This window comes from Etheostoma spectabile, chromosome 21 (genome assembly GCF_008692095.1).
Source record: "Etheostoma spectabile isolate EspeVRDwgs_2016 chromosome 21, UIUC_Espe_1.0, whole genome shotgun sequence".
Taxonomy (NCBI): Eukaryota; Metazoa; Chordata; class Actinopteri; order Perciformes; family Percidae; genus Etheostoma; species Etheostoma spectabile.
The window spans coordinates 19,513,080-19,539,682 of NC_045753.1; the positions used below are offsets into that span (position 1 = coordinate 19,513,080).

At 40.2% G+C, this 26,603-nt stretch overlaps 1 protein-coding gene across 1 annotated transcript in view; it reads left to right on the plus strand.

Annotated features, from left to right (window-relative positions):
• Window positions 1–26,603, plus strand: part of lrp2b (low density lipoprotein receptor-related protein 2b) — a 47,748-nt gene that overhangs the window by 9,453 nt on the left and 11,692 nt on the right. The window contains exons 17-61 of the mRNA XM_032502378.1: window positions 128–320; window positions 754–879; window positions 1,003–1,133; window positions 1,480–1,617; window positions 4,050–4,328; window positions 4,423–4,662; window positions 4,785–4,907; window positions 5,072–5,188; window positions 5,378–5,755; window positions 6,106–6,354; window positions 6,652–6,860; window positions 6,983–7,167; window positions 7,317–7,545; window positions 7,908–8,085; window positions 8,456–8,584; window positions 8,812–8,978; window positions 9,310–9,453; window positions 9,993–10,102; window positions 10,669–10,846; window positions 12,448–12,661; window positions 13,165–13,401; window positions 13,492–13,683; window positions 13,880–14,352; window positions 14,815–15,262; window positions 15,445–15,610; window positions 15,720–15,878; window positions 15,976–16,265; window positions 16,749–16,952; window positions 17,248–17,490; window positions 17,702–17,827; window positions 17,974–18,093; window positions 18,650–18,781; window positions 19,798–19,999; window positions 20,108–20,403; window positions 21,115–21,631; window positions 21,819–21,974; window positions 22,263–22,433; window positions 22,553–22,776; window positions 22,877–23,054; window positions 24,003–24,199; window positions 24,455–24,700; window positions 25,193–25,321; window positions 25,796–25,915; window positions 26,210–26,326; window positions 26,403–26,519. Coding sequence (XP_032358269.1) covers window positions 128–320; window positions 754–879; window positions 1,003–1,133; window positions 1,480–1,617; window positions 4,050–4,328; window positions 4,423–4,662; window positions 4,785–4,907; window positions 5,072–5,188; window positions 5,378–5,755; window positions 6,106–6,354; window positions 6,652–6,860; window positions 6,983–7,167; window positions 7,317–7,545; window positions 7,908–8,085; window positions 8,456–8,584; window positions 8,812–8,978; window positions 9,310–9,453; window positions 9,993–10,102; window positions 10,669–10,846; window positions 12,448–12,661; window positions 13,165–13,401; window positions 13,492–13,683; window positions 13,880–14,352; window positions 14,815–15,262; window positions 15,445–15,610; window positions 15,720–15,878; window positions 15,976–16,265; window positions 16,749–16,952; window positions 17,248–17,490; window positions 17,702–17,827; window positions 17,974–18,093; window positions 18,650–18,781; window positions 19,798–19,999; window positions 20,108–20,403; window positions 21,115–21,631; window positions 21,819–21,974; window positions 22,263–22,433; window positions 22,553–22,776; window positions 22,877–23,054; window positions 24,003–24,199; window positions 24,455–24,700; window positions 25,193–25,321; window positions 25,796–25,915; window positions 26,210–26,326; window positions 26,403–26,519 — 9,177 coding nt within the window. The remainder of the gene's footprint in view (window positions 1–127; window positions 321–753; window positions 880–1,002; window positions 1,134–1,479; window positions 1,618–4,049; window positions 4,329–4,422; window positions 4,663–4,784; window positions 4,908–5,071; window positions 5,189–5,377; window positions 5,756–6,105; window positions 6,355–6,651; window positions 6,861–6,982; window positions 7,168–7,316; window positions 7,546–7,907; window positions 8,086–8,455; window positions 8,585–8,811; window positions 8,979–9,309; window positions 9,454–9,992; window positions 10,103–10,668; window positions 10,847–12,447; window positions 12,662–13,164; window positions 13,402–13,491; window positions 13,684–13,879; window positions 14,353–14,814; window positions 15,263–15,444; window positions 15,611–15,719; window positions 15,879–15,975; window positions 16,266–16,748; window positions 16,953–17,247; window positions 17,491–17,701; window positions 17,828–17,973; window positions 18,094–18,649; window positions 18,782–19,797; window positions 20,000–20,107; window positions 20,404–21,114; window positions 21,632–21,818; window positions 21,975–22,262; window positions 22,434–22,552; window positions 22,777–22,876; window positions 23,055–24,002; window positions 24,200–24,454; window positions 24,701–25,192; window positions 25,322–25,795; window positions 25,916–26,209; window positions 26,327–26,402; window positions 26,520–26,603) is intronic.

The following is a 26,603-nucleotide window of genomic DNA, read 5'->3' on the forward strand; positions in this document are numbered from 1 at the left end:
ATAGGCAGAATGAATTTGTAAGTTAATTTATTACCCATAAAATATAATATAGAATTTTTTCTTTCAAGAATCTATTCTTAATCCTGTGTGTCACATCACAGTATTGATTTTCTCTATCTATTCTCAGTGCAACAGATGTTGACAGGCTACAGAGTGGGAATGGTTGACGCTATGGCTTATGACTGGACCTCCAAAGTTTTGTTTTGGACTACAAGCACCTACAAGGCGGTGGTGGCCTTTAGAGTTACAGACAAGTCGAGACGAGACATTGTGACAGGAATTAAGAACCCAAAAGGAATTGCAGTGCATCCCAGTGCTGGGTGAGTTCTCAAATATATCAGGCGTAAATACTGGAGAGTGATTTGTTTGCCCTGAGGAGATTTCAGGTTTGATGGATAGCACATTCACTGGTTTACAACATGACAGTCAAGTAATGGTAGTGCAGATTGATTTATTGATATCCTGTGTATAATGTATTTTCAGTTTGAAAACCAATGCTGTTGCTGTAATCTACATTACTCTACTTTGCTTCTATTTACTCCAGATTGCTTCTATTTAAGAAATACTGGTAATTAAATTGTATTTAAATAGTTCACTTATTGCCAATTGCAGCTATAATTGAATACCTTCAGGCTCCACGGTTTTGTTAATCCATAAAATGACATAAAGGTTAACTGTTTTCATTATAATTAATTTTGATTGAAACTAAACAGATCTGTTCTCTTGTGCATGTAATCAAACGTTGATCCACAGTTACTTGTTTTGGTCTGACTGGTACCGTCCAGCCGTCATAATGAGAGGCTTCACTGATGGCAGCAATGCTGTTCCTCTAGTCAACACAACACTGGGATGGCCGTATGGACTTTCTGTTGACTATGTGTAAGTAGAATGATAACCTAAAGTGGACAATTCTCAGGCTTTTCAAGGAATAAAAGAAGGTTGTGTGGACTACAGTATTCCTTTATATTTGCTGGTTAATTCCTTGCGATTAATCTTCAACAGGATGGACAGGCTGTACTGGGTGGATTCCCAATTGGACCAGATTGGACACATTGGCATAGAAGGATATGACAGACAGACATTTACTAACATTGGCCAGATTACTCAACCCTACTCTCTAACAATTTTTTCAGGTGAGTTTCATGGGTTTTCCTCATGACTCCCACTATTACTCATGCTCAAGATTATTCAAATTGTATATGATATTCAGGTTTATCTTCAGCTTTGACAAAATAAAACAAAAACTTCATTATAAACAAAAGCCAGACCAATAACTGTGGTGGACAGAGGATAACTTAAATTAATGTATGCTTCCCATCTAATCAATGAATGCCCAATACAAGTGTTAAATCTGAACGTTTCTTTCTTTTGAGTTTATAACATTGTTATAGATACAATTTTTTTTATATTTTGTGAATGTGGATTCATTTTTACGTACAGTATCTAAAAACTACTGAACCATCTGTTTTTGTCTTGTAGACTACCTGTATGTGTCTGACACAAGGACAAGAGCAGTATTCGAGATGAGGAAGAGGGATGGAGGAGGAAACATTATGATCAGACAAGGAATCACTGGCATCATGAATGTCAAGGCCTACACAGCTGACCTCCATAGCAGTAAGTTTTCACACAGAGAGTCTGCAGATATTTTAACACTCCAGTCCTACAGTAGATGATGCACAGTGGTAAGTAGAGGCCACATTTTTGACAGTTTAGAGAACTGTGTAAGACAGAGAGGAGTTGACTGCTAGGGAGAGCGGGGACAAAATAGATATAGAAGAGAAGAGAATGATATGATATCAATATTACAGGGGACCCACCAAGATGGCGGCCGAGTAAGTTGCTCCTGTACAAAAGGTTTTGTTTTTTGGTGGGAAACTAAGAAATACTATATCCTTACATTGTCGGACTGGTGTCTATACTTGTTGAATTGACCATATGTCATCCCGTGATAGAAAAAGAATGAACAAGAGTAAGAAGAACGTCGCTCCCAAACTACAGGCAGGTAACTCTCTGATAGCCTCGTGTCACGACTATGCTAGCGCTATGTCGACAAGGAAGGAAATCACCTGAAGTACTGGACTATACTTATGGTGACTTCAAATCACCAGAATGATGAGCACAAGACATAACTCCATGTCCACATGTTCTTGATAATGTCTTGATAAAATATATATTAATTCTTTTTTGGCACACTGCCAAAATGAGTATACAGGCTCTTACTTTATTTTTGTTGCTTTATTATTGAGCCTGGTCCTAAGTTTTGTTTAGTAAATGTTTCTGTTATCTGATATCTTAAAGAATATTCTTACTGACCAGCATTCTGAGAGACCATTATTTTTAAACATTTTGGTCTCTTTTCTTTTTTGGAACTTAACACAGAGACTCTATTTTCCACCAATAACCCTGTAATTATCCTAAGGTGCAGATCGATGCTCGGTATGACATTATTAGGTTACTTGTTTTGCAGTATTTTATAAGCTTTTTCTAGTTGCAAATATTTCATTGTCTGAAGTTTCTTTAAATTCCAGGGGGTTAAGAACTATTACCAAACGTAAAGCGTTGTTTTTATTTGTTAAACAGCTGAACACAGATTTATCGTTTTGTCAAGAATCTCATTCAACTTTAAGTGATGTAAATTTTTGGAGATTGCAGTGGGGTAATGAGTTATGATTTTCTCACTGCTCAGAAAAATCAGCTGGTGTTTTAACAATGAAGCAAAGGTATAATGGGGACATTCTACACACAGATTCAGATTCAGATCCAAAAGGGCATTTTATTTTCCAAGTGATTTTTTACAACAAGATTGTTTTGTTTTTTATGTATATGGGTACAATTCTAATCTAGAAAACTTCCAACTATTTGATGACATAGAGAATAGACTCAAACATTGGTTAAATTTCCCAAACTCTCATATTTTGCTTGGAGGAGAACCTAATGTTACTTTAAATTTCTATACTGTTAGATGGCCACCTGCGCATGATAGTGGTAGAAATGCATACTTTAAGCTTTTCATGGAAAGATATTATTTAAGTGACATATGGAGAGTTAAATTCCCAGATCTTTTATCTTTCACCTGGAGTTACAAAGACAAAACTAGGCTTCCCGTATAGACTTTTGGCTAGTGTCAAAAAGTATTAAAAAACAACATGTGTTAGTAAATATTCTTTCCTGCCCCCTAAGCAATCATAAAGCAATTTACATTTCTATTAAATTATTTCCCTCAGATGGTTGCAAAGCAAATTATTGGAAACTAAATAACTCTCTTCTTAAAGTTGAGGAGGATAAACAGAAAATCCCACAGTTGATGAAACACTTTATAAACAAAGCTGAGATGAAAAAATCATTTGATGTTAATTGGGAGTTATTTAAATATGAATTAACCAAATAATTTAGGAAACTGGGTAGCAATCCTGCTAAAATGAGGGAATTAGAGGAACAAAAAGTTATCACAGGTAAATCGGTCCTGTCTCAAATATCACAACAAAAATGTTGACCATGATCTTTGCTAGAAGATTAAAAAAAGTATTAAACAATCAGGATTTATGCCCAATAGGCATATCTCGAACAACATTAGACTAGTCTTGGATCTAGATCTGACTTCTCATACTTCATTTTAGAAGACGGAAATTTTATTTACTTATGTCAAAGTTTTTTGTTTTTTTTTAAAAGCCAAGCTTTTTGGAGCTGGTTGCCAATTTTAAACAATACATTTTTGTCCATTTCTACCTGTACAAACAAAAAAGCTCTTAGATCATATGACCTTTGTAGGCTTTACGAAATATTTGTATGACGTTTTTTCCTTCTTTTTTTTTTCCTTTAGTAACCCCCTGGCTCGTTCAGAACGTAGACTGTTAAGATGATGTTGTATGTCCACATTCTTCAATAAATCTTGATTTAAAAAAGATAATAGATATCCATATTACATTCTTTCTACTTAAACTAGAATGATCAATAACTGCAGGACCAGGGGCATAGTTGAGCTGTCAGTCAGCCAGATATAATAATCCAGAAACCTGCTGACTGCTACTTCATCATCCTCTTAACAGCGTTCACCAGCCGCTGCAATATGGTGCCCAACGGGCGATGCAGCCACTTCTGTTTCCCTACTCCCTCCTACAGTCGAGTGTGTGGCTGTCCATACGGCATGAAACTTCAGTCCAATCAGAGGGACTGCATCAAGGACGATTCTGTTCCTCCACCTGACAACAACTGTGGCGACTACGCCTTTGAGTGTGACGAAGGACGTTGCAGGCCCAACTCCTACCGCTGTGATGGAATTGTTGATTGCATAGATAAGACTGATGAGGCGAACTGCACTGACACAGGTGAATGTATAATATAAACAGATGGGGGTGTTTGAGTAGCAACAAAATTGTTGAGCTAACAGTTTTATTAATCTACTTTGTATATATTTCCCAGGAGCGACCTGCTCTCCACAAGCGTTCACCTGCAACAACAAGCACTGTATACTGTCCAGTTGGCGCTGTGATGGCATGGACGACTGTGGCGACGGTTCTGATGAAATGAACTGTCCCACCCGTCTCCCTACCACCTGTGCTGCCAGCTCCTTTACCTGTGATAACAACAGGTGTATCTCTCAAATATGGGTGTGTGACGGTGACAACGACTGCGGTGATGGCTCTGATGAACACAACTGCAGTAAATATCTGTCCATTTTTAGCCCAGTCACTTGTGTAATGTGATTTTACTTTATAGAATACTGGGCAAGCAAATGTAATGTAACAAAACTCTGATTTGTGCGTCACATGTGTGATTGATAGATTCAACCATCACTACATGCCCTCCTGCCTACTTCCTGTGTCCTGACCACCGCTGCATCCACAACTCCTATGTGTGTGATGGAGACCAGGACTGCCTTGATGGCTCTGATGAGAAAAACTGTGGTAGGAAGTACTCTAACTTCAATCTTTTTTGTTTTCTGTTTTAAGACAGAACACTTTATTGAGCCAAAAAGACTAATTTTGTGGTTTAAAAATACCTTTGTTTGTTTCCGATGTGTTTGTATGAATTCACCTTTACCTCTTGTTCTTCTCCCTTTCACTTTAAGAGTTTGCCTGTGCCTCCTATGAGTTTGCCTGTGCCAGTGGGGACCAGTGTGTCAGTTCGTGGTATCGGTGTGATGGAGTGTTTGACTGCCGGGACCATTCTGATGAACGAGACTGTCGTAAGCTAGCTACACTGACTGACTATAAATATATATATATATAATATACTGGAATAAACTAATATGCTAATGAATAGATGTTACACCTCTGTCTTGATGTTCAGTGTTTCAGTTTTCTGTCACTGTAATTTCTAATTTTATTAAATTAAAAAAATATATATCATTTGTTAATATTCATTGCTCGTCCAGCCACTCGAGGTCCAGGCCTCTGCCACAATGACGAGTTCCAGTGCCAGACCGACGGTTTCTGCATACCAGATGAGTGGGAGTGTGACGGCCACCCAGACTGTGAGGATGGATCTGATGAACACAACTCCTGCCCACCTATCACCTGCAAACCCAACTATTTCCAGTGTACGAACAAGTTGTGCATCCCAACAAGCTGGTTGTGTGACGGCAACAACGACTGCCGGGATATGAGTGATGAACAGAACTGCCCCACCCCTCCATTTAGTTGCCCCTCCGGACAGTGGCAGTGCCCCACCGACCAGCTGTGCATTGACCTTGACAAGGTGTGCAACGACCAGAGGGACTGCCCCAATGGAGCAGATGAGTCACCTATCTGCAGTGAGTTTTTAAAATATCATTCATTATACATCATATTTAAGCCTCAGCAAAGAGTACATGTCCAAAAACATAATACAACAATACTATTGTATATAATTCAAATAGAATACGCAAAAAGTAATAAAACAACATATCAGATAAACAGCAATGTTCATATGTTGTAAAAAAGAAAAAAAGAAAAGTAAAACACTGTAGGACATTACGACAATAATAACCGCAAAAAATAATGTACAAGAATAAAAAGAAACAAACAGCACTGAAATAACAGAAATTTAAAAATAAATCAGCTGCAGCAAATACAGAACGGTTTCTAATAAATGCACAATACTAACTGGTATGTCATTTTTAAGACCAAAACGACTGTTCACTGAACAACGGGGGCTGCAGTGACGGCTGTGTCCAAGGACCATTTGGGGCTCAGTGCACCTGTCCACCAGGATTTCAGCTCCTCAACGACTCCAAGACTTGTGATGACATCGACGAGTGCCTGATCCCAGGTTTCTGCAGCCAGCAGTGTTACAATGAGAGAGGAAGCTTCAGGTGCTCCTGCTCATATGGTTACCTCCTAGAGCCTGATGGGCGCACCTGTAAAGCTGCAGGTAGGCAACAAACATTACATTACAAAAAAGCTGCAATTAAGCAATGCTGAATTGATGTATACATGATGTACTTTATATATTTTCAATTATATTCTGGGTGTATTTTAATAGAAACATATCTATTTTTGATTTGTGACAAAACTAATTAGGTCAATTCATTACTTGAATCAAAAAACCCTCAATGCAGCATTTACCGCAGGGTTTCATGCAAACAAAGCACAGTACACATTGGAACAGTACACCCAAAGATAAACTTTAGATAAGATGTTAGGAAACAAGATACTTCTCTGCCCTTAGACCCACTGGCAGCGGTCCTTCTGGTTGCCAAGCGAAGTCAAATTGTCGCCAACCATATCAACATGAAACCTCCCGAGATGCGTCCGGTGGTCAGTGGTTCAAGCATTGTGACCGTGGACTTTGATCGCATAACATCCAGAATCTACTGGGCCGATGCCTCGCAGAAGAAGATATGGAGTGCATACCAGAATGGCACCGACAGACGAGAAGTAAGAGAAATTATTTCACAGATGTGTTACAGAAAGAGATTTCAACCACTGGTCACAAAGGGTAGAATTCTTACATAGCTGCTGTACAATATTCTCAGTTTAATATTTCCCTATTGTTGTAGGTGTTCTCCTCTGGTCTGATGGTACCAGAGAGTATTGCTGTGGACTGGGTGGGTCGGAACCTTTATTGGACCGACTCTGTCATGGAGAACATTGAGGTCTCCACTCTGGACGGTCGCTTTCGGAAAGTCCTCCTCACCAAGAATGTTACCAGCCCCCGAGGACTGGTTTTAGACCCCCGTAACTAGTGAGTAAAGACACTTTAGGAGAAACAGACATAGACATTTAGATGGTTTTTAATTTGAGATTACATTGCTGTTTTTTATTTTATGTTTAGCTTACCCCTAACATAAAAAATAACATTAAAAATACTTATCACGCTGTCATTCTTCACAGCACTAACCTGATGTTCTGGTCAGACTGGGGTCAGAACCCCAGGATCGAGCGGGCCAACATGGATGGAGCCATGAGAAAAGTCATTGTCAACACTAAACTCTACTGGCCCAACGGCCTGGCCCTGGACTACACCACCCGCAGGGTCTACTTTGCTGACGCCTACCTCAAATATATTGACTACTGTGACTATGAAGGCAAAAACCGCTTTCAGGTCATGGCAAGTGACATGGTAGGTTTAGTTTGATTCAGTTTGAGAAAAAACAAAGGGGATATTTTACTCATTGCACCAAATAATTAATGAAACCGTAGACAAGACAATAACAAAAGCTGTTTCAAACTTCAATGCAACAAGACAAATCAAACTCGAGACTCTGACAATTTCTTTCTTTCTGAAATAAGTTAGTTCCTTTTTACAAGTATCTTTTTACTGACGTGCAAAAACTCACTGAAGGCATTAGGTAAGATGGTTGCCTAAACATTTTAAAAATCAGGGAAAATGTAAGTTTAACACTACCTTCTTTGAGCAGTGACTCATTTAAGATAGGGAGTTCCTTGATTAAATAAAAATCATCTCTGTGCACCTCACACCAGGTTCTCCAGCACCCACACGGTATGACCATCTTTGAGGACCACATCTATTGGTCAGAGCAGTACACCAGCAAAGTGATGAGGACGAACAAGTTCCATGGTGGTAACATTACTACTCTGATGAACAATGTCTACCAACCCATGGGCATCGTTATGGACCATCCCACCAAACAGCCTACAGGTAACTTCCAGTTAAACAGTAAAACCCATTCTTTCAGATTTCTGAAGTGAATGGAAGTGATGCAGTGTAGAAAGGTGAAAGGATGTCTAATCTGTAATCAGTGAGTATAAAATGAGCCCTCTAGAGTTATTAATGGCCAACTTTATATACCGGTATTTTCCTAAATGCATGCTTCTAAGGTTATGCTAACCACGTGTTAATGTCTTTACGGAATAGAAGTACACAGACAGCATAAACAGCAGTAGCAGCAATATCTATAGCAATAGGAGAAGACAAAGTTTAGGCTTTTCCGAATTTGAAAACAATTGAAAAAGTATGTAAAATGTCATACCAAGGCTGGTTGAAGGTGACACTGTGGTTTTGTTCTTAGCCATCGACCCATGCAGAGAACACCTGTGCACTCAGCTGTGCCTGCTGTCAGGCATTAGACCCAGGTACTACACCTGTCACTGTCAGTCTGGCTGGAAGCTGGATACTGACAAACGCACCTGTATAAAAGGTACTTTTTTTTGTTTTTACAGTGCTCTCTGCATCAGTGTTTACAGGATTTAACCATTTTGAAATCTTGGTACATACAAACCATGTAATAAATGTGATCAAATTTCAAGTTCTGTTTGATATATATTATTTTTGTGTGTTTCTGCTAAAATGTATATTCTTTCTTACAGCTTAGCATCAGTTTTTATAATTAATTTCTTCCTCATCTGTATTTCTGTTTTATTCTAGATGAGACTCCCTTTTTGATGGTTGTGAGAGATTCAGTGATTTTTGGCATTCCTCTGGACCCTGCTGACATTTCCAACAATGCAATGGTCCCTGTGTCTGGCATCAGCCAGGGGCGGGACATCGACTTTGATGACCAGAAACAGTTAATCTATTGGGTGCAGAGCACTGTGAGTTGAGGTCTTAAATTGAACCTTTCAAAACTGTGTTGTTATATATAATGTATTTATTGTGATGCAAGGATTGATTCAAATGGGGTATTATTATAGGCAACTGTGTAACTTGTATCCCATGTTATTGAATAGAATCTATGTAGAAGAGAAGAAAAAGGTTAGGCTTTTCAGAATCATTTCCATTACATGCCGTAGTAATATATGGTTAATTACGGATGTGTACCTGATTTTTCTCCGTATTTTGGTTATTGTTTACAATATAGTTTAGTATCAAAGTTTCTAAAAGGCTTGTTTTGAACCATGATCTTTAATTGTGTTCTATTGTCAGGGTTCTATATGGCAAGTAAAAACCAGTGGTGCTAACAGGTCTGAGTTTGCTCCCGCTGCTTTCATGGGCACACCGTCTGGTCTGGCTTTTGATTGGATAAGCCAAATAATGTATTACACCAATCCCACTGTTAAAGCCATAGAGGTAAGTACCTTTTCAGACAGAAATTAGATTAGAGAGAATGAATACTGACTATGACAAGTGTTGAGTGTTGATTACTTTATAACAGCAATGGTAAATATGACCTTACATAAAACTAAAACTAGATAAACTAGTACTAGTACTAGTTTTTTAGTACTAACATTAGTACTAAAAAACTAATGTGAAAAAATTACTAGATTATGAATGCAAAAGGTAAATGAAACTGGGAGGATAAAGGGAAAAAAATCACCCGGGAAATGAAATGTTTTAGTGTTGATATACAGTATGTAACCATTTAAATAAATAAACTACCACTCAGTCCCTGTTTTCTATTATAGCACATTCATTAGTTCATCAGTTATATTCATTTCAAATGTATCTTGGATTTATTGTTTGTCTGATTACATGTATGTATTCTATTTATTTATTTAATGCACATTCAATATTTGTGTGTGTGTGTGTGTGTTTGTGTGTGTGTTTTATTTCTTAATTCCTGTTGTTACATCATATTGTGCAAGTAAATAATCAAATCCTCCACTTAGGTCATCCGTGTGGATGGAGACCAGCACTTTAGAAAGACTCTCATCACCTCCACTGGTAAACCGGAGGGAGCAGGGGAGCCCATTGGAATAGCCCTGGATCCAGCCCGAGGGTAAAGCCTCTGTTCAACCTGTGGAGTATTTGCTCAATTACTGAATTCAGTGAAATGGGAAAAACAATAGGAGGAACATATCAGTTCTCTGGTAATGTTCAAACATGTTTCAATTTACTTCTGTGTTTCTGATGGTGTAAGCAATACTTCATTATTTGTACTCGCTGGTACTAGAAAGACAGAACCAATAGACAAGGACATGATTAATTGGATTGCATTAATTGAGCGGATGATAGCAGGCTGACAAGAACAAAGTGGTCGGGTTGTTTGAAAGACCATCATGTAATTGGAAATTAAAAGTATTTATTTATCCAGCAACATTTTCATCTCAATCATGTTCCTTGTGATATAAATAACCAACCAACAACCTCTAACAGTAAAGTAACAACAGACATTTGTGCCTGCATCTTTACATTTTTGTACAGTAGGTGTAAATAATCACTTTATGTATATTCTCAATTTGGTTTTAATCAGAGGATTTTTACGCATAGCTCAATTTATTATGAATGACTCATTTTTGACTTGACTCTTTAGTGGTTTCTCACATTTAAACTTTCCCTTCACAGGAAATTGTTTTGGACAGACAAGGGGTCAGATAACGGAGTTCCCCCAAAGGTTGGCAGTGCGGACATGGATGGAGGAAACCTCAGGAACCTCTACACAGAAAACCTTGTAAACATAGGATTCATCGCTGCTGACATCTCTACCATGAAACTGTACTGGGGTGTTGCGGGCTCAGGGGTGGTATGTACACTATACATGCTCAGCACATAGATGTCATCCATTACTGTGCATTTCAGTACAAAGTACATTTTTGGGATGTTTGGACCGGGCTGATTGCTTGCCCTGTGGTATTGCTGCTTGAAGCTTTCTCCAGAACCTTTGTACCCCAAAATAACGTACAGTACCCCAAAGCACTTAATATGCAAGCTACTATAATAACTTAGTACACGTACATACACAACCTAGTCTGAGTGAGACGGAGGAAGATAGCTCTCTTTGCCCAATCAGGCTCCGAGATGACGTTATCTTCTGCCTTCTTCTTAGAAGTTGTTAATTTCAGCTCACAGTAACTTAATATGATATGGTGGTATAGTGGCTTTTGCTTGAAAGCTAGTTTCTGCTAAATGCCTTTTTATTGAGTTTCCACTTAGTGAAATGTTCTGAGTGAATTTAAGCTTGGCTTTTATTGTGAAGGGAAGACACAGCAGAAGTGAAGCCAGCATTATGCCAGCAACTTTTTCTTTTCTCAGCTTTATTGTCCAGTCGTTTAGTTTTATTCACAGTTTAATATCCAAAATCCAATGCTGTCCAAATTGCCTCAAATTCAGTGGGTACACAGGAAGCCAAGTGTGATATTTTAAAATAGATACACACACACACAAATGCACGCACACATGCATGCACGCACGCACTATGAACATTATTTACTGAAAAACTATATGTAACCACCAGCACATAACAAACAATATACTAAGGAATTACATTAATTTCTCAGAAATAATTAAAATAAATGACATGTAACACATTTCTCATTAACACAAACTGAGAGTAAGCTACGTCTGTACATCACATATCCATTACGGATCAGCCTTTACTATCTGAGCATGTGGCTCCACAGCACTAGTGGATCATTATAACGTAAATATGAACATGTGGCTACACAAATAATATTAAACAATTTGCACTTCCATCAGCTATGCAGTAGAAAACACAGCAACAGCAATATTACGTCAATAATATTTTTATCTCACTCAAAATAAATGTCACGTCGTAACACAGTCTAAATCTAAACACATTGTAGCAGAACACTTATTGAAATCAATAAACATAGCTTTAGCATTTACACAGATAACAAGGTAGTAAGACCCATAACAGTGTAGCAAGCTACAGAATAGTTTTAACTTACGTTCTGAGCTACACACATCACTTCAAGAAGTCCGAAAATGGGAAAAGATGATGATGTATGTTAACAGCTGCTGCATTCTGTCCCCTTCTTCTGTCTGAGCGCAAGTGATTGACAGGCGGGCAAAGCTCTAACCCTCATCACTGATTGGTCTATCATCTCAAGAGAGAGAGAAAATGTTATGACCTTTTCTACATGTATGAAAAATTACATAATAAAACTTTTCCTGATACTTTTTATTACTTATCAATGCCAACAAGTAATGTCCATACCAATTGTGATGTGCTCGGACCAAGCTTACAATATATTTTTTATTCAAGTTCCCTTTGTTCTTATGTTACCTCTTGCGCTGATCTTACTCATAGTTTTATCTTCATTCTGGTCCTCATTCAACTACTTACAGGAACCTCTTCCTTTTTGCTCTCCCTTGTTTGCCCAGATTCAGAGTGGCACTATGGACGGAGTATCCCGGGTGACAGTGGTGAGTGGCCTCTCCCATCCGTGGGGGCTGACAATCTACCAGAACCACCTCTATTACACTGACCTGGACTACGAGGTCATTGAGAGGGTTGACAAGGACACCGGTGCTAATATGGTGGTGATGAGGAGCAGAATGTCTGGCCTGCGTGCCCTCAAAGTGCACACCAGAGACAGTAAGTGGACCCACTGGTTTTTAATTTGAGTTCAGAGGTGTCTGTCCTTGAGTTTTTTTTGTGTTTGCAAATATTATGCAACAGATAATTACTCCCAGTAAGTTAGCGAGTAGGAGTGTAATGTCCTCCTCAAGGACAGCACACAGTAGGATCCAGCACCACTTGTATTTCACTTGTCATAGTGCTTAAAAAAAAAAATACATAATAAAAATCAGCCATTTTTAAAGATTAGAAGAATATTTTTCTCTCTCTCTTTCACATTTATAATTCATCAATAATAAGACAAAAACAAGTTGATGAGGTGGTGGTAAATAGAGGAATTAACAGCTTAATGATCTATGAATTACAACTGTTTTTCAGAGATTCTGCACAGCCCAAAAATATTTGTTGTGGGGAGCTGTCAAACATTTTTCACTTGAGGAGAAAAACAGCAGCCTCTCTGCCCTCTCTATGTGATCCGGTAATGTTCACCTCCACCCCTATCTTTTTCTCTCCCACCTCAGACTCTGCAGGGACCACCAACGCCTGCAGCTCCAACAACGGAGGCTGTCCCCACCTCTGTCTACCCAAACCAGGGAATCAAAAGACCTGTGCCTGCACCACAGGCTTTAACCCCTCTCAAGATGGCTCTCGCTGTGAACAATATGAATCTTTCGCAATTGTTTCCACCCCCAACTACATCCGTGGCTTCCACATAAACAGCTCCGACCACTCTGAGGCTATGGTACCTGTCGGTGGAAGTATGTTGGCGTGATATTGTTTTGCATTATGTTGTTGGCTATAAATACCAAGTTATCAGTTGATACAAGTAGAATTGTTATCTTTTTCAGCATCCTACTCTATTATGGGCAAGTTGGACCTTCATATCGAATCTGGCTTTTTATACTGGACTGACAACAGCACCTCCACCTCATTCAGGGGTATCTTCAGGGCCAAAACGGATGGAGGGCATTACAGCACTGTCCTCAACTCTGGCGTTGGAAGAAGAGGCATCCAAGGCCTTGCTGTAGACTGGATTGCGGGTATGACGCCTCTCAGTCATCCTTTCATTCATCCTTACTGGAAGGCCTTGCTAGTACTTACATTAAAAATCATACATTAATAATTCACTAAAGTGTATTAATTTCATGTCGAACTAAACCCCTATGTTACCCTATTACTGAGTACTACAGCTTGCGGTAGTATTGTCCTTGTTATCCCTTTATTTCTTTTTCTTAGGTAATTTATACTTCACCAATGCCTTTGAGAGAGAAACCTATCTTGAGGTGCTTTCCATCAACACCACCTACCGAATGATTCTCCTTAAGTCCTCCCAGGACCAGCCCTGTGACGTAGCTGTCAGCCCCAAGCTTCGCTACCTCTTCTGGACTGATGGTGGCCAAACACCCAAAATTGAGCGAGCCCTGCTGGATGGCACCAACCGCACTGTGTTGGCATCTGAAAGCCTAGCGTCACCACGTGGCCTTACCATTGATTATACCAATGATTTCCTCTACTGGACAGATGATGTTCTTAATATGATCTCCCGAATGGACACAGATGGCGCACAGAGGCAGATTATCCTGTATGGGAGCCGGTATCCATCTCCAACCGGAATGGCTATATTTGGAAACTACATGCTGTGGGTGGATAAAAAGCTTGGAAAGCTCTTCCAAGCCAGTAAGGACCCAGCCAACACTGATCAGCCAGAGGTGACTTTTAAATCTGAAATTAAAGACAGTTTGTGATTTGATGATGATGATGTTTTGTGATCTTGCAATGAAATAGCTAAATCATTTGTATAATTTACACAATTTTTTGGGAAAACAATATGTGGACTCAAATATTACAAGTGCTCCAGTCAATTTATGTATTATATTTCCTGTTAGAACCACATGCACATGAACATTGTTTAGTTAGTCGAAAGAAACGTTGTCATAGTTTTAAGGAGGACACAAGGGCTGTAACTAATGATTATTGTCAATATAATTAGTCTGCAGATTATTTTTTCAATGGGTTGATTCATTCTTTGGTCTATGAAACTGTTTAAATATGCCAGAAGAAGCTGGAAGGAAGGAGAAACACTGTGTAACAGACAAGAGTTAGTTGAGAGCAATGGCCCTGCTGTTAATGTGCCCCTGCTAACAAAACATTTTTTTCTTCAATGGTACCAGGTAATTCGAGACAATCTTGATGGGCTGATGGATGTTACTGTTTTTGACACTCATGTCCAGCCTACATCTGCCAACCAGGTGGGCTTTAACCCATGTCAAGAAGATAACGGACGTTGCCAGCAACTCTGCTTCGCCATGCCAGGCCAGGAAAAACCGAAATGTGGTTGTGCACACGGGTCACTTCTTAGTAATGGAGTAACATGTGGTTATGGACAAGAGGAGTTTCTAGTTTTCACCACAGACTACACGCTAAATAGCTTGAGGTTAGATCCTGCAGATCACAGCACCCCCTATCCAATGGTAAATTTAGGCTACAACTTGATGGCTTTGGATTATGACTTTAAGGACAAGCGAATTTTCTTCACCCAGTATATGGGAATTGGTCGTAGCAGAATTGGATACGTCACTACGACATCCATCACCAGCCCGCCTGTCTTCATAGCTACAAGTGAGTTTAACATCGATTGACTGTGTTCCTTTTGTTAGGACTACATCTTGTTATATTTCTTTCTTCTTGATTTATTTTTTACTCTTTAGTCTCACCTGGTTTCATTTTCAAATTTTACTCATTATCTTATCATTGTTTTTGTCTCTGCATTAAACATTCTCTCCTCTTGTTCCACTGCTCAGATTTGGATGACCCAGAGGGTTTGGCTTATGATTGGGTCAACAAGCGTCTCTACTTTACTGATTACTATAGCCGCAATGTCCAGTCCATGGGGCTAGATGGGATGAACCGCTCAGTCATTGCCAATGCAAACCGTCCCAGAGGCATTATTGTTGACCCCTGCTATGGGTAAAAACAACATACCATACTTCACTACACAATGTGTACAGATTGGACATATTCCTGTACTCACTATGGAGCTCCTCTCTTCCCTTCTTACTCTGCTCTCTCCACCCAGTTACCTGTACTGGACAGACTGGGGCTCTCCAGCTAAGATTGAGAGGGCCACACTGGGTGGAAACTTCCGGACCTCCATCATCAACAGCAGCCTGACAACACCCAATGGCCTGTCTCTGGATTACGAGGAAAGGATGCTCTACTGGGCTGATGCCTCATTGTACGTCCGGTTTTTTTAATATATACTGTGTTGTTGCAGCAGATCCTATACAGCTCATAGTTTTTTCACATCTCTTCTCCCCCGCTGCTTCCTTCAGAGATAAGATTGAGAGGGCCTCTCTGACAGGCGAGAACCGACAAGTGATCTTGCAGGGGGTCCAGTACCCGTACGCTATGACTGTCTTCCAACAGGACATCTTCTGGACTGACTGGACTGAGAGAGCTGTCTTCAGGGCTGGGAAGGACGATGGCTCTGGCTTTGCAGTGCTGGCCAAGGACCTTCAGTACCGACCAAATGACATCCATGTTTATGCTGCATCTAAACAGGAGAGCTGCTCCAGCTCCTGTCAGCTGTTTAACGGAGGCTGCAGCAATGTCTGTGTTCCAGGTAAGAGCAGACTCTTCCTTGTGAATGCTACTAAACAAGGCACAGAATCCCTACTAATACTACATTCCAGTTACACATCAACCAACAGAAAAAGACCAATCATACAGGTGACTTTGCCTCAAAATTCTAAAATTGTTAATTCAGCTTTCCCTGGACAAATTGCCTAATTTGCTGTTGTTCAATGGACAGTTATTTTATGCATTTCACCTGAAATTATGGCTTATAAGACGTAATACTTTGGCCAATAAAATGTTCCTTAAAACTTTAACCATGCTAGACACAATATGGGTAAGTGTTTTGTTTTTCAAGTTGAAGTTAGAACTTGCTCGCTAAGAACTCGGAGCAAGTCGAGAAAGTTCAGAGCATCCTGAACAGCACAAAGAGTCACTCAGTCCTACTAATTAAAAATATGGATTATCTCTGTGTTCCCTTCAGTTCCTCTCTATTTTTAAATTAGCCTACCTCCAATAATCTCTCCTGCAGGTCCATTGGGCCCAGAGTGCCAGTGTCCTCATCAAGGAGAGTGGTACCTGGCCAACAACGGCAAAGACTGTATTAAAGACACAGGGAATCGCTGTCAACCAGAGCAGTTCACCTGTCTCAATGGTAACTGCATCTCAGCACGCTGGAAGTGTGATGACGTCAACGACTGCCAGGATAACTCTGATGAGCTGGAGAGAGTGTGTGGTAAGAGATAAGGTTTAATCTGACAGTGGTTGGTTGCAATTTTGAATTTTGACACAACCAGACCAAGTAGGAAAGCAGACTTAAAACGTTTAACCCCACATTAGGTATCAATGTGTAGTGCCAACTTGGAAAAGTAACACACATATTTTCTTATTGATTTTGACTATTTATAAGTAATACTGGTCTTTGGGTTGCTGGTTTAACTTTCTCCTAAAAAAGAGAATAAACAGAAAGCCTAAAACATAAATATCACAGCAAGAAAGTAATACAGCACTTTGTTGTTCCTCCTGCTCAGCCTTCCACACCTGTTCAGCCATGGACTTTACCTGTGATAATGGGCGCTGCGTGCTGCTCAGCTACGCTTGTGACTACACAGACGACTGTGGTGACAACAGTGACGAGCGAGGCTGCCCCTTCCCCACATGTAACCCCGCTGCTGAGTTCACGTGCGCTAATGGACGCTGTATCAGCGCAGCCTTCGTCTGTGACGGCCACAATGACTGCCGAGACAACGCCACTTCTGACGAAATCAACTGCCGTGAGTGATGATTGGGATGATCAAGGGATTGATTCATGACCTGATTGATCGTGGTAGAAAATGAGATACACGTTGCAAGACTGTAAATTGATTAGCAACAGAAGACCATGTCCCAGTTGTGATTCTGTGCTGCTGAACAAGTGATGTGTCCTGTGTTTTTGATCCTGTGGTTGATGTTTTGATCTTTGCCCCCTCTCTTGACCCTCTTCAGCTGACAGGACATGTCCAGTGGGCCAGGTCAAGTGTGATCGCAACAATATCTGCATCTACCCTGAAAACCTGTGTGATGGCTACAACAACTGTGGTGATAACAGCGATGAGAATCCTCTCTTCTGCGGTAAGCTGAACACCCAGCCTTAATGTGTGTTAGAGAAAGAGACGTGGTAGGACCTATCAACCACAGAGTTAGTGTTTTACCTGCTAAGTAGATTCCGTAAGAATTTTACATGGATATATGTCAGAATTTGTGTTCCTGTGCTACAGCCAGTCGTACATGCTCTCCGGATCAGTTCCGCTGCAATGAAGGAAAGTGTATACCTGACTCTTGGGTGTGTGACTCAATCCAAGACTGCACTGATGGAACAGATGAACCTCTTTCTTGTAGTGAGTTCTTTGTATTTACATTGACATTTTTGCTTTTTAGATAGGTTTAACTTACATTCAGAGAGCATGTTCAGTGACTTGATATGACTTGATTGCTTGATTGAGGAGATCAACCTTTTGACTGTAATTACGCACCCTTACTTTTGTGTTTCTAGTATGGTTTTTAGTTTGTATGTGGAGCCATTGCATTTCGATGACACCTTTTACATACACAGTAACTCACAATTTGTGTTTTAACTTTTGCTTGAAAATCACAGCCAAAATTAGAAAAAGGTATATATTATTAATTTTGCTATTGAAATACTAATTTCCAGATGATAACCTTTAGCTACATGTGTTTAGTTTTGTGTTCTACTTTAAATCCAGCAGTGATTTTACACATTGTTTTTAAAGGATAGTTATCAATGGCCTGTTATTTATATAGCAAGTGTCACCATGTGCTAATCTTTTTGCCTTTCAATCACATTTTTCAGCTTTTTGTTGCTGATTATTGGTGTGTGTTTAGAGTAGATCTCTTAATGCGTGTTGAAAATGATTTCTCTTTGTTCCTGTACAGAGGATCAAATCAAAACATGCAGTCCCAGTCAGTTTACTTGTACCAATGGAAACTGCATCCCCAAGTCAATGGTCTGCGATGGCAACAATGACTGCTGGGACAACAGTGATGAAGTTCCTGAACTACAATGTGGTGAGATAGCACTTAGATATGTCTTTATTGCGCTGTGTGAGGGTAATACTGGTAACTAATCTATATTTGTGTGTATTTGTATCATTTTGTATGTTAGAGGCTAGAAACATACGCTATATTTTAGCTTATTTGTTTTATTCTCAGCTCTATTTCATGTCTCACCTGACATTTTTCCTTCTTGTACACTTAACAGCTGCACATGTGATCTTGTACATGTTTATGGAATCATATAGTTCATCCATCCTTGGCTGACCATTCTTATTAGGGCTGCACGATTATGGCCAAAATGATAATCACGATTATTTTGATAAAAATTTTAAAGAGTTACACTGGTAGAAATACAGGTTTGCCCCTCATACTTAACAATATACAGCTGTGTTAATAGCAATTAAAACTGTAGACAAATGTCAGAAGTGTGGACCGGTGCTGTGTGGCCGGGCTACGCGGAGAGTAAGAGGAGCGAGAGTAGAGGAGAGATCCCACACAGGCACGGCTTTACAGACGAAATGGGTCATGTAACGCAAAATTAAGCCATATCCATATAAACAGCATTGCAGCGGATGCGAGGACATTAGCATCGGTGCATCCTAGAGGAGCTAACAGACGCTAACTAGCACCGAATAGCACTGCTCACTGCTGTTGTCTGAAAAATAACAAACGGGACAAAATGTTGCATTTACTGGTAAACTGGTAAACCTTGAGACCGACGTATAACCGACGGCTATCTGTTGAGTTTTCCTCCCGTTACTCTGTCCTCTGTGACTGTCTCCATCTAGAAACTAAGCTGCACGGGGTGCATAGAACAACTCTGACTGGCACATGATCAGACAGCGGCTAATGGAACGGTAGATGGGCTATGCAAAAAACCCGAGCGTTCTTTGAAAGGACACTTTAAAAAAAATAATCGCTCGATCACGCAAATTTGATCGTGGAAAGTCAAAATCATGATCGCGATTAAAATTTGATTAATTGTGCAGCCCTAATTCTTGTACTTTTATACTCTCTGTCTCCTTCAGGCCAACGTACCTGCAGTTCCAGCCAGTTCACATGTCCAACTTGGTACCCCGGCTACCCGCGCTGTGTGCCGTTAAGCTTTGTGTGTGATGGGGAGAAAGACTGCACCAACGCAGCTGATGAGCTCCAGAACTGCCCTAACCGCACCTGCCATTTAAATGAGTTTGCCTGTTCCAATGGACTTTGCATCATCCTCCCTTACCAGTAAGTAAGAAGTGTGTGTGAGTGAATAAAGGTAGACATTTGTTTACTTGTCTGGAACTTATTATCTTGTTGCTGAATAGAGTTTAATGAATTTGTCTTCCTCCCCAGCTGTGACCGTGTAAACGACTGCGGGGACGGTAGTGATGAGTTGCGCTGTACATATGACACATGCAGCAGCAACCAGTTTACCTGCAGTAACGGAGCCTGCATCCCTGCCTCCTTCACCTGTGATGGGGAGAGCGACTGTATGGATGGCTCAGATGAAGAAGACAGCTTGTGCGTCACTCCCCAGCCCACTTGTGCTCCCCAGCAGTACATGTGCAAGTCAGGTGGTTGTATCGACATCCATAAGGTGTGCAACGGACAGAAGGACTGCCAGGACAACAGCGATGAAAAAGGCTGCGGTAAGAGATATGGAAAAAATACATTATGTGACAATATTGATGTGAGTATAGAGGAAAATAAGCATCTTTCTTACACAACTGGGATATTTGGTTTTGCAAGCCATTACTTAAATACATATGTATTGTTTTAATTCAGTGGAGACATACAATGGGGATTCTTTCTAAGGTTATTCACTATCCCTAAATGTATGTCCAGTTAGATACATTTTGTGAACCAAAATATTACCTCCCATGTTTTAAAATTCCCAAAAATAAATATGAAAATGGGTGCTTGAATTTCTGTTGAAGTTTAATCAGAAATATCAAAGTTCTCACAAGTTTTATATAGTGTTAATATACACATGTAATTGGGAGCAGCAACACATTTTTTTAAATTTTGTTTTGATATTCTAAATGATTGATGTTTGGAACAGTCCAAAACCCAAAAATAGTTTTGGTCTTGATAAATGATCCAATTGAAGAGCAATTCATGCATATTTCTGAGAAGTTGGAACCAGCAAATAGTTTGATAAATAACTTAAACGATTAAAACATTACACACAAAAATTCTGTGAATCTGCTTATTTACTATTTTTTTAGATTCATATAGGTTTATCATAATCTGTGAGAATCTTTTGCACTCATTTAAAATCACATTGAGAAATTGTATATCTTTGTCACCTTGTTTTCCTGTCTTTTCTCCACTATGTTTTCTTCCTTTGTTCTGTTTAGGAGTCAATGAGTGCCGCAGCCCTTCAGTCCACCAGTGTGCCCAGCTCTGCACCGACACTCTTACCGGTTACTACTGCTCCTGCCACCCCGGCTACCGACTCATGCCAGATGGCAAAGCCTGTGAGGACCTCAATGAGTGTTTAAGCACACCCTCTGTCTGCAGCCAGATCTGTGAAAACACGTTTGGCTCGTACCACTGCAAATGTGCCCCAGGGTACATCCGTGAACCTGATGGACGCACCTGTCGTCAGAACAGTGGCATTTTCCCATACCTGTTGTACAGTAACCGCTACTACATCCGCAATTTGACCACTGATGGGTCACATCTGAGTATAGTCTTGCAAGGGCTGTCCAATGTGGTGGCGTTAGATTTTGACAACAATGAGAAGAGGCTTTATTGGCTGGATGCAGGAGCAGGAAAGATTGAAAGGATGCGTTTTGACGGAACTGACAGGGAAACGCTGGTGGATGACAATGTCATAGGAGCTGAAGGTTTGGCACTGGACTGGGTGGGCAGGTGTGTAAAGTTGGAGCAACTTCATTATTAAAGCTTTGATAATAAAGAATTCATTATTGAATAGTTTATTAAACAATGAGCAATTCAATACCTAGATATGTTAAGGTGAAAAAAAACCCGATTTGAATCAGTCTGGCAGACCAAAACAGGGATGTCAGTAAAAAAAAACTTTTTATGTCCGTTGTAGGAAGTTGTACTGGGTGGACGGATATTACGGTTCAGTTCATGTGATGGAGCTGGATGGGCGCTACCAGAAGAGGCTACTGTCTGGAGAGTTCAAAGATGGAAACACCACTTATGTTATCAGCCGACCTCGTGCTGTGGCTGTTAACCCCAAATATGGGTACGGACAAACACACACACACACACACATAGTTTACAGTTGATGTTCAATGTTGCAAAACAGTTTGGAAATAGTCTTGTGCTGCCCACACTGATATCCAGTTAGGCACAGTAATAGGAGAGGTAAAAAAATGTGTCCAGAAATACAATTTTAGGTATTACTAGCTGTTTGCTATTTGCTAAAGATTTATAATGGTAAATATACACTACAATTTACTGTTGAATTCTTTGTTGGGATATTTCCCATCCTTCCTTTCATCTTCCTTCCTGTCCTCTTTTTTCCTCCTAGATGGCTGTACTGGACTGACTGGGGCGACACAGCATATATAGGCAGAGTTGGCATGGATGGAAGCAATATCAGTGCTATTATCACAACCAAGCTGGAGTGGCCCAGTGCTCTGACTATAGACTATACCACCAACAAAATCTTTTTTGCTGATTCCCACCTTAACTTTCTAGAGTGAGTCCATATTGAGTTGCCATCAAGTATCCTTTAATGAGGCTGTGAATTCCTTAAGTTTATTCTGTATAATAGTACCAGTAGGACGTGTATTAACCCTCCACTGTATCAACCTTAAGCTTTGCAGACATGGACGGGCAGAACCGACACCGGGCCATTGCTGGTACACTTCCCCATGTCTTTGCTGTTTCCCTGTTTGAGGACTGGGTTTACTGGACGGACTGGAACACACACACAGTGGAGAAGGCTCACAAGTACACTGGCGAACAACGCACAATCATGGGCAACAACACGCATCGGCCATATGACATTCACGTCTACCACCCCTACAGGCAGCCTCGCAGTATGTACATTTGAACTGTGGATGCTTATATTCATATTGTCTCAATGGACTGCAGCTCAGAATAAATCAATATGTTGTTTTTAATCGACTTATTTTCCAGGTGAAAACCCCTGCTCCTCCCATCACCTGACCTGCAGTCACTTGTGTCTGATTGGTCCTGGTGGGCAGCAAGCTTCCTGCCAGTGTCCAGATCACTTCATTGGCCTCTTTGTGGGCTTCAAGATTCAGTGTGTCGCCGACTGTTCCAGCACCCAGTTCCGCTGTGGAGACAATGAGAAGTCAGTCCGATCTAAGATCACTTGTGTTCCCATTCTACAGTCCTTACAACTCCATTCATCGAGCCAGTCTCAATGTTCTTTCACAGTAAACTCTATCCAAGCCTTTAAAACATTACAAAAAAGAACAGGATTATTTTAAGAGCTTTATATATTGGGGGATTTTCCATATAAACCTGTGAATTAATGGATAAATTGCTTTGTGAAACAAAATTACATAAATAACTTCACATAGAATTATAAAATGATACTGTCGATGGATTTCAGACAAACATTTCCAGTATTGAAAAGCAGGCTATACTGATCACTTCGCAGACTGCTAATTTCAATTGCTGGTTATTTAAAATTATTGTGCAACTAATAAGGCTTAAGATAGACATAATTGAGAATTTTGAGATTGCTTTCAACAATTAGATTTATTTTGATTATTTATTTGAAAATCGTGAACATTATAAACACCATACTCTTTACTTTGGATATGTTTAAGTAAAGTCTGTGGTACTCCTCTTAAATTAGTAAACCTTTACTGTTTTTGTTTTGAATTAACGCTGTAGGGAAAAGGGATGTGAATATTGTAGGTTAGAAAGATTTACGGCTCAGGGTTAGTACATTTGTAAGATAGCTGTTAAGTTCTATGCATTGTCCAGATAAATTTTTTTTGATAAACTAGGACTGTGGAAAGTATCAATGACACATGTTATTAATATCTTTTTGGTTTTTGACAACACATCAGACCCCATGTCAGGGTTAGGATGACAAAGTCCTGGACTTATTTCTAGCAGACAGACATTCAATGTCTGTCATTAAGATATACCATATTAGAAAATAAGAGCTAAATGACTAGAAATCTGAATCATATGAACAAACAATTGAAAAAAAGCAAACAAGGTAAAAAAGTATAAAATGTAGAACTAGAGGCCAGATTAAGCTAACCTGTTCATGCTTTCTGAGGTGTGTTCCTATATGGTGGAAGTGTGACGGCCAGTCAGATTGCGGAGATGGCTCAGATGAACCTCAGACCTGCCCGCCACGATATTGCCCCATTGGCCAGTTCCAGTGTCAAGATGGCAACTGTACCTACCCTGGCTTCATCTGTGACAGCCACTCGGACTGCCCCGACAGTTCAGACGAGGACGCGGCTCTCTGCAGTATGAAAATTAACATAGTTACAGTAATTAACTGCCACAGTGTAGAAAATTAGATAGGGATGTTGTTCACACTTGCAGAATTGAATAACCTTTGCTTGGATTTCACTTATGAAGTACTGAAGAATACTACATTTACTGGTAGAAATTCAGGCCTTGGTGAGGCTTTGACTCAGGAGAAGCTGTCATACTTAAGAATGAGTTCAGGCAAATGGTTCAATTGTCAAACAATGGTCAAGCTGGAGTCTGTCCCTGTAGGTGACCACCGATGCCAGGAAAACCAGTTCCAGTGTAAAAACAAGAAGTGCATCCCTGTGTCCTGGCACTGTGACGGCGTGAATGACTGTTCTGATGGAAGCGACGAGGACACAGAGACTTGTTCCCAGAAGACCTGCCGACCGGGACAGTTTCAGTGTGCCAACGGGCGTTGCCTGCCGTCAAGCTACGTGTGTGACGCCCAGGACGACTGCGGGGATGCATCTGATGAGCCGTATGAAACCTGCAGTAAGTAGCGCATTTTGAGATGGCGGTTTTGTAAATCAAACAAGAAAATTATATCATACATCACACAAACAAGAAAATGATATCATACACCAAGCAAACTGATGATCTTATCCACATTTCTGTTTAGTGGCTGTGGCAGGAATTAAAGCTGTGCCACTCCTGTTTTTTTTCTGTGATGAGAACACAAAAGAAAGACACTGTTGTAATTGATGACAGCGGTGCGCTGTGACAAAACAGAGCTGACAGTTTAATCAAGCATAGATTTATGTTTTTCAGTGATATGTACAGTATATAATCAATGTAGAATCTTCCATGTCCAAGAGGAATCTGAGTGAATTAAGGATGTTGAATTGTGTTTTTCTGAATTTAAGAGGCATAAACTATTGATTTTTTTATCCTCTCATCCTCTTCCTTCTGCTTTTACTCACTGTCTGTTTCTCCCCATTCTCACTTGTTTCCCATGTCTCATGTCTCTCTTTTTTCTCTGCACAGTGGGTCCAGACTACAAGTGTGATGATGACACTGAGTTTTCCTGCAAGACAAACTACCGCTGTATTCCTCAGTGGGCGCGCTGTGACGGCACCAATGACTGCATTGACAACAGCGACGAGCAAGGCTGCGGTCAGTGCACGTGTGGAAAAACAGATTTAACAATAAAATACTGTGTACTGCTGTACGTCTTTTAAAATCTTTCAGGAGTTTCATGAGGATGAACAGAGACCTCTAGCTTTTTCTGCTAGACGTCTGCGCTGTACTGTTGGAAACAGAAAATAACAGATTGATTTTTCCCACAGTTGTATACCATTAACACATTATTATTGACACATTTTGAATAAGCAGGAAAAATGGCATCTGATGGTGGCCCACACCAAAACAAGTTATAGAGGAAATTGAAGTATGATGAAGACAACCACAAAATGTAGGATCTAAACATACTGCTTTGCACAATGCACAGCCAGTTGTATGTAGGTGGACGTAATTGTGTTGTATGAACATATCTGGGGTTTTAAACATAGGGGACATTGAACTTTTTCAAATTGATCGCATGTTGAATGATCTTTTTATCTGTCCATTTCTGACTTTGTCTTCCAACAGAGGAGGTGACCTGTGATCCTCTGGGAGATTTCCGATGTGATAACCACCGCTGTGTCCCTATCCGCTGGCGGTGTGATGGCACCAACGACTGTGGTGACAGCTCAGATGAAAGGAACTGCCGTGAGTGTCATACTCCATATTTTTTTTCCTTAATCTATCACAGACCAGCAGGAGTCATGTGTCCACCAGGGTTACAAAATTACATTTTTCTTCAGTTGAGCCCTATTTTTTTGATTATGATTCAATCAACAATAAAACATTTACTAATTTAATTTTCTTAATGCTGACCTAACCTTACCGTTTTACTCATACTTAATCACCTGCCTGTGTAGGGTATGTTCAAAAAGTAAGATCTCATTCTGATTTCATACTGAATATATTGTGTCCCTTTCTTATGGTGGCTGTGGTCTATAGAGCCAAGGCCTTGCTCTGAAAGTGAGTTTAAATGTGACGACGCACAGTGCATCCCTGGAAACTGGGTGTGTGACCATGACAACAACTGCGGGGACAACTCAGATGAACGGGACTGTGGTGAGCAGGCGCTGCACACAAACTCACTTTCTTGATATTCTCTGTCATAAACTTGTTACTGTCCTGGCTCTTCCAGAGTTGCATACTTGCCGTCCAGGTTCTTTCCAGTGTGACTCTGGTCACTGTATTCCTGCTGCTCTGCAGTGTGATGGCCGGCCTGATTGTCAGGACCTGTCAGATGAGACCAGCTGTCGTAAGTAAACAACATGTCAACGTGCCTGGTCCCTACAGAGTTTACTGTGTGTGTGTGTGTGTGTGTGTGTGTGTGTGTGTGTGT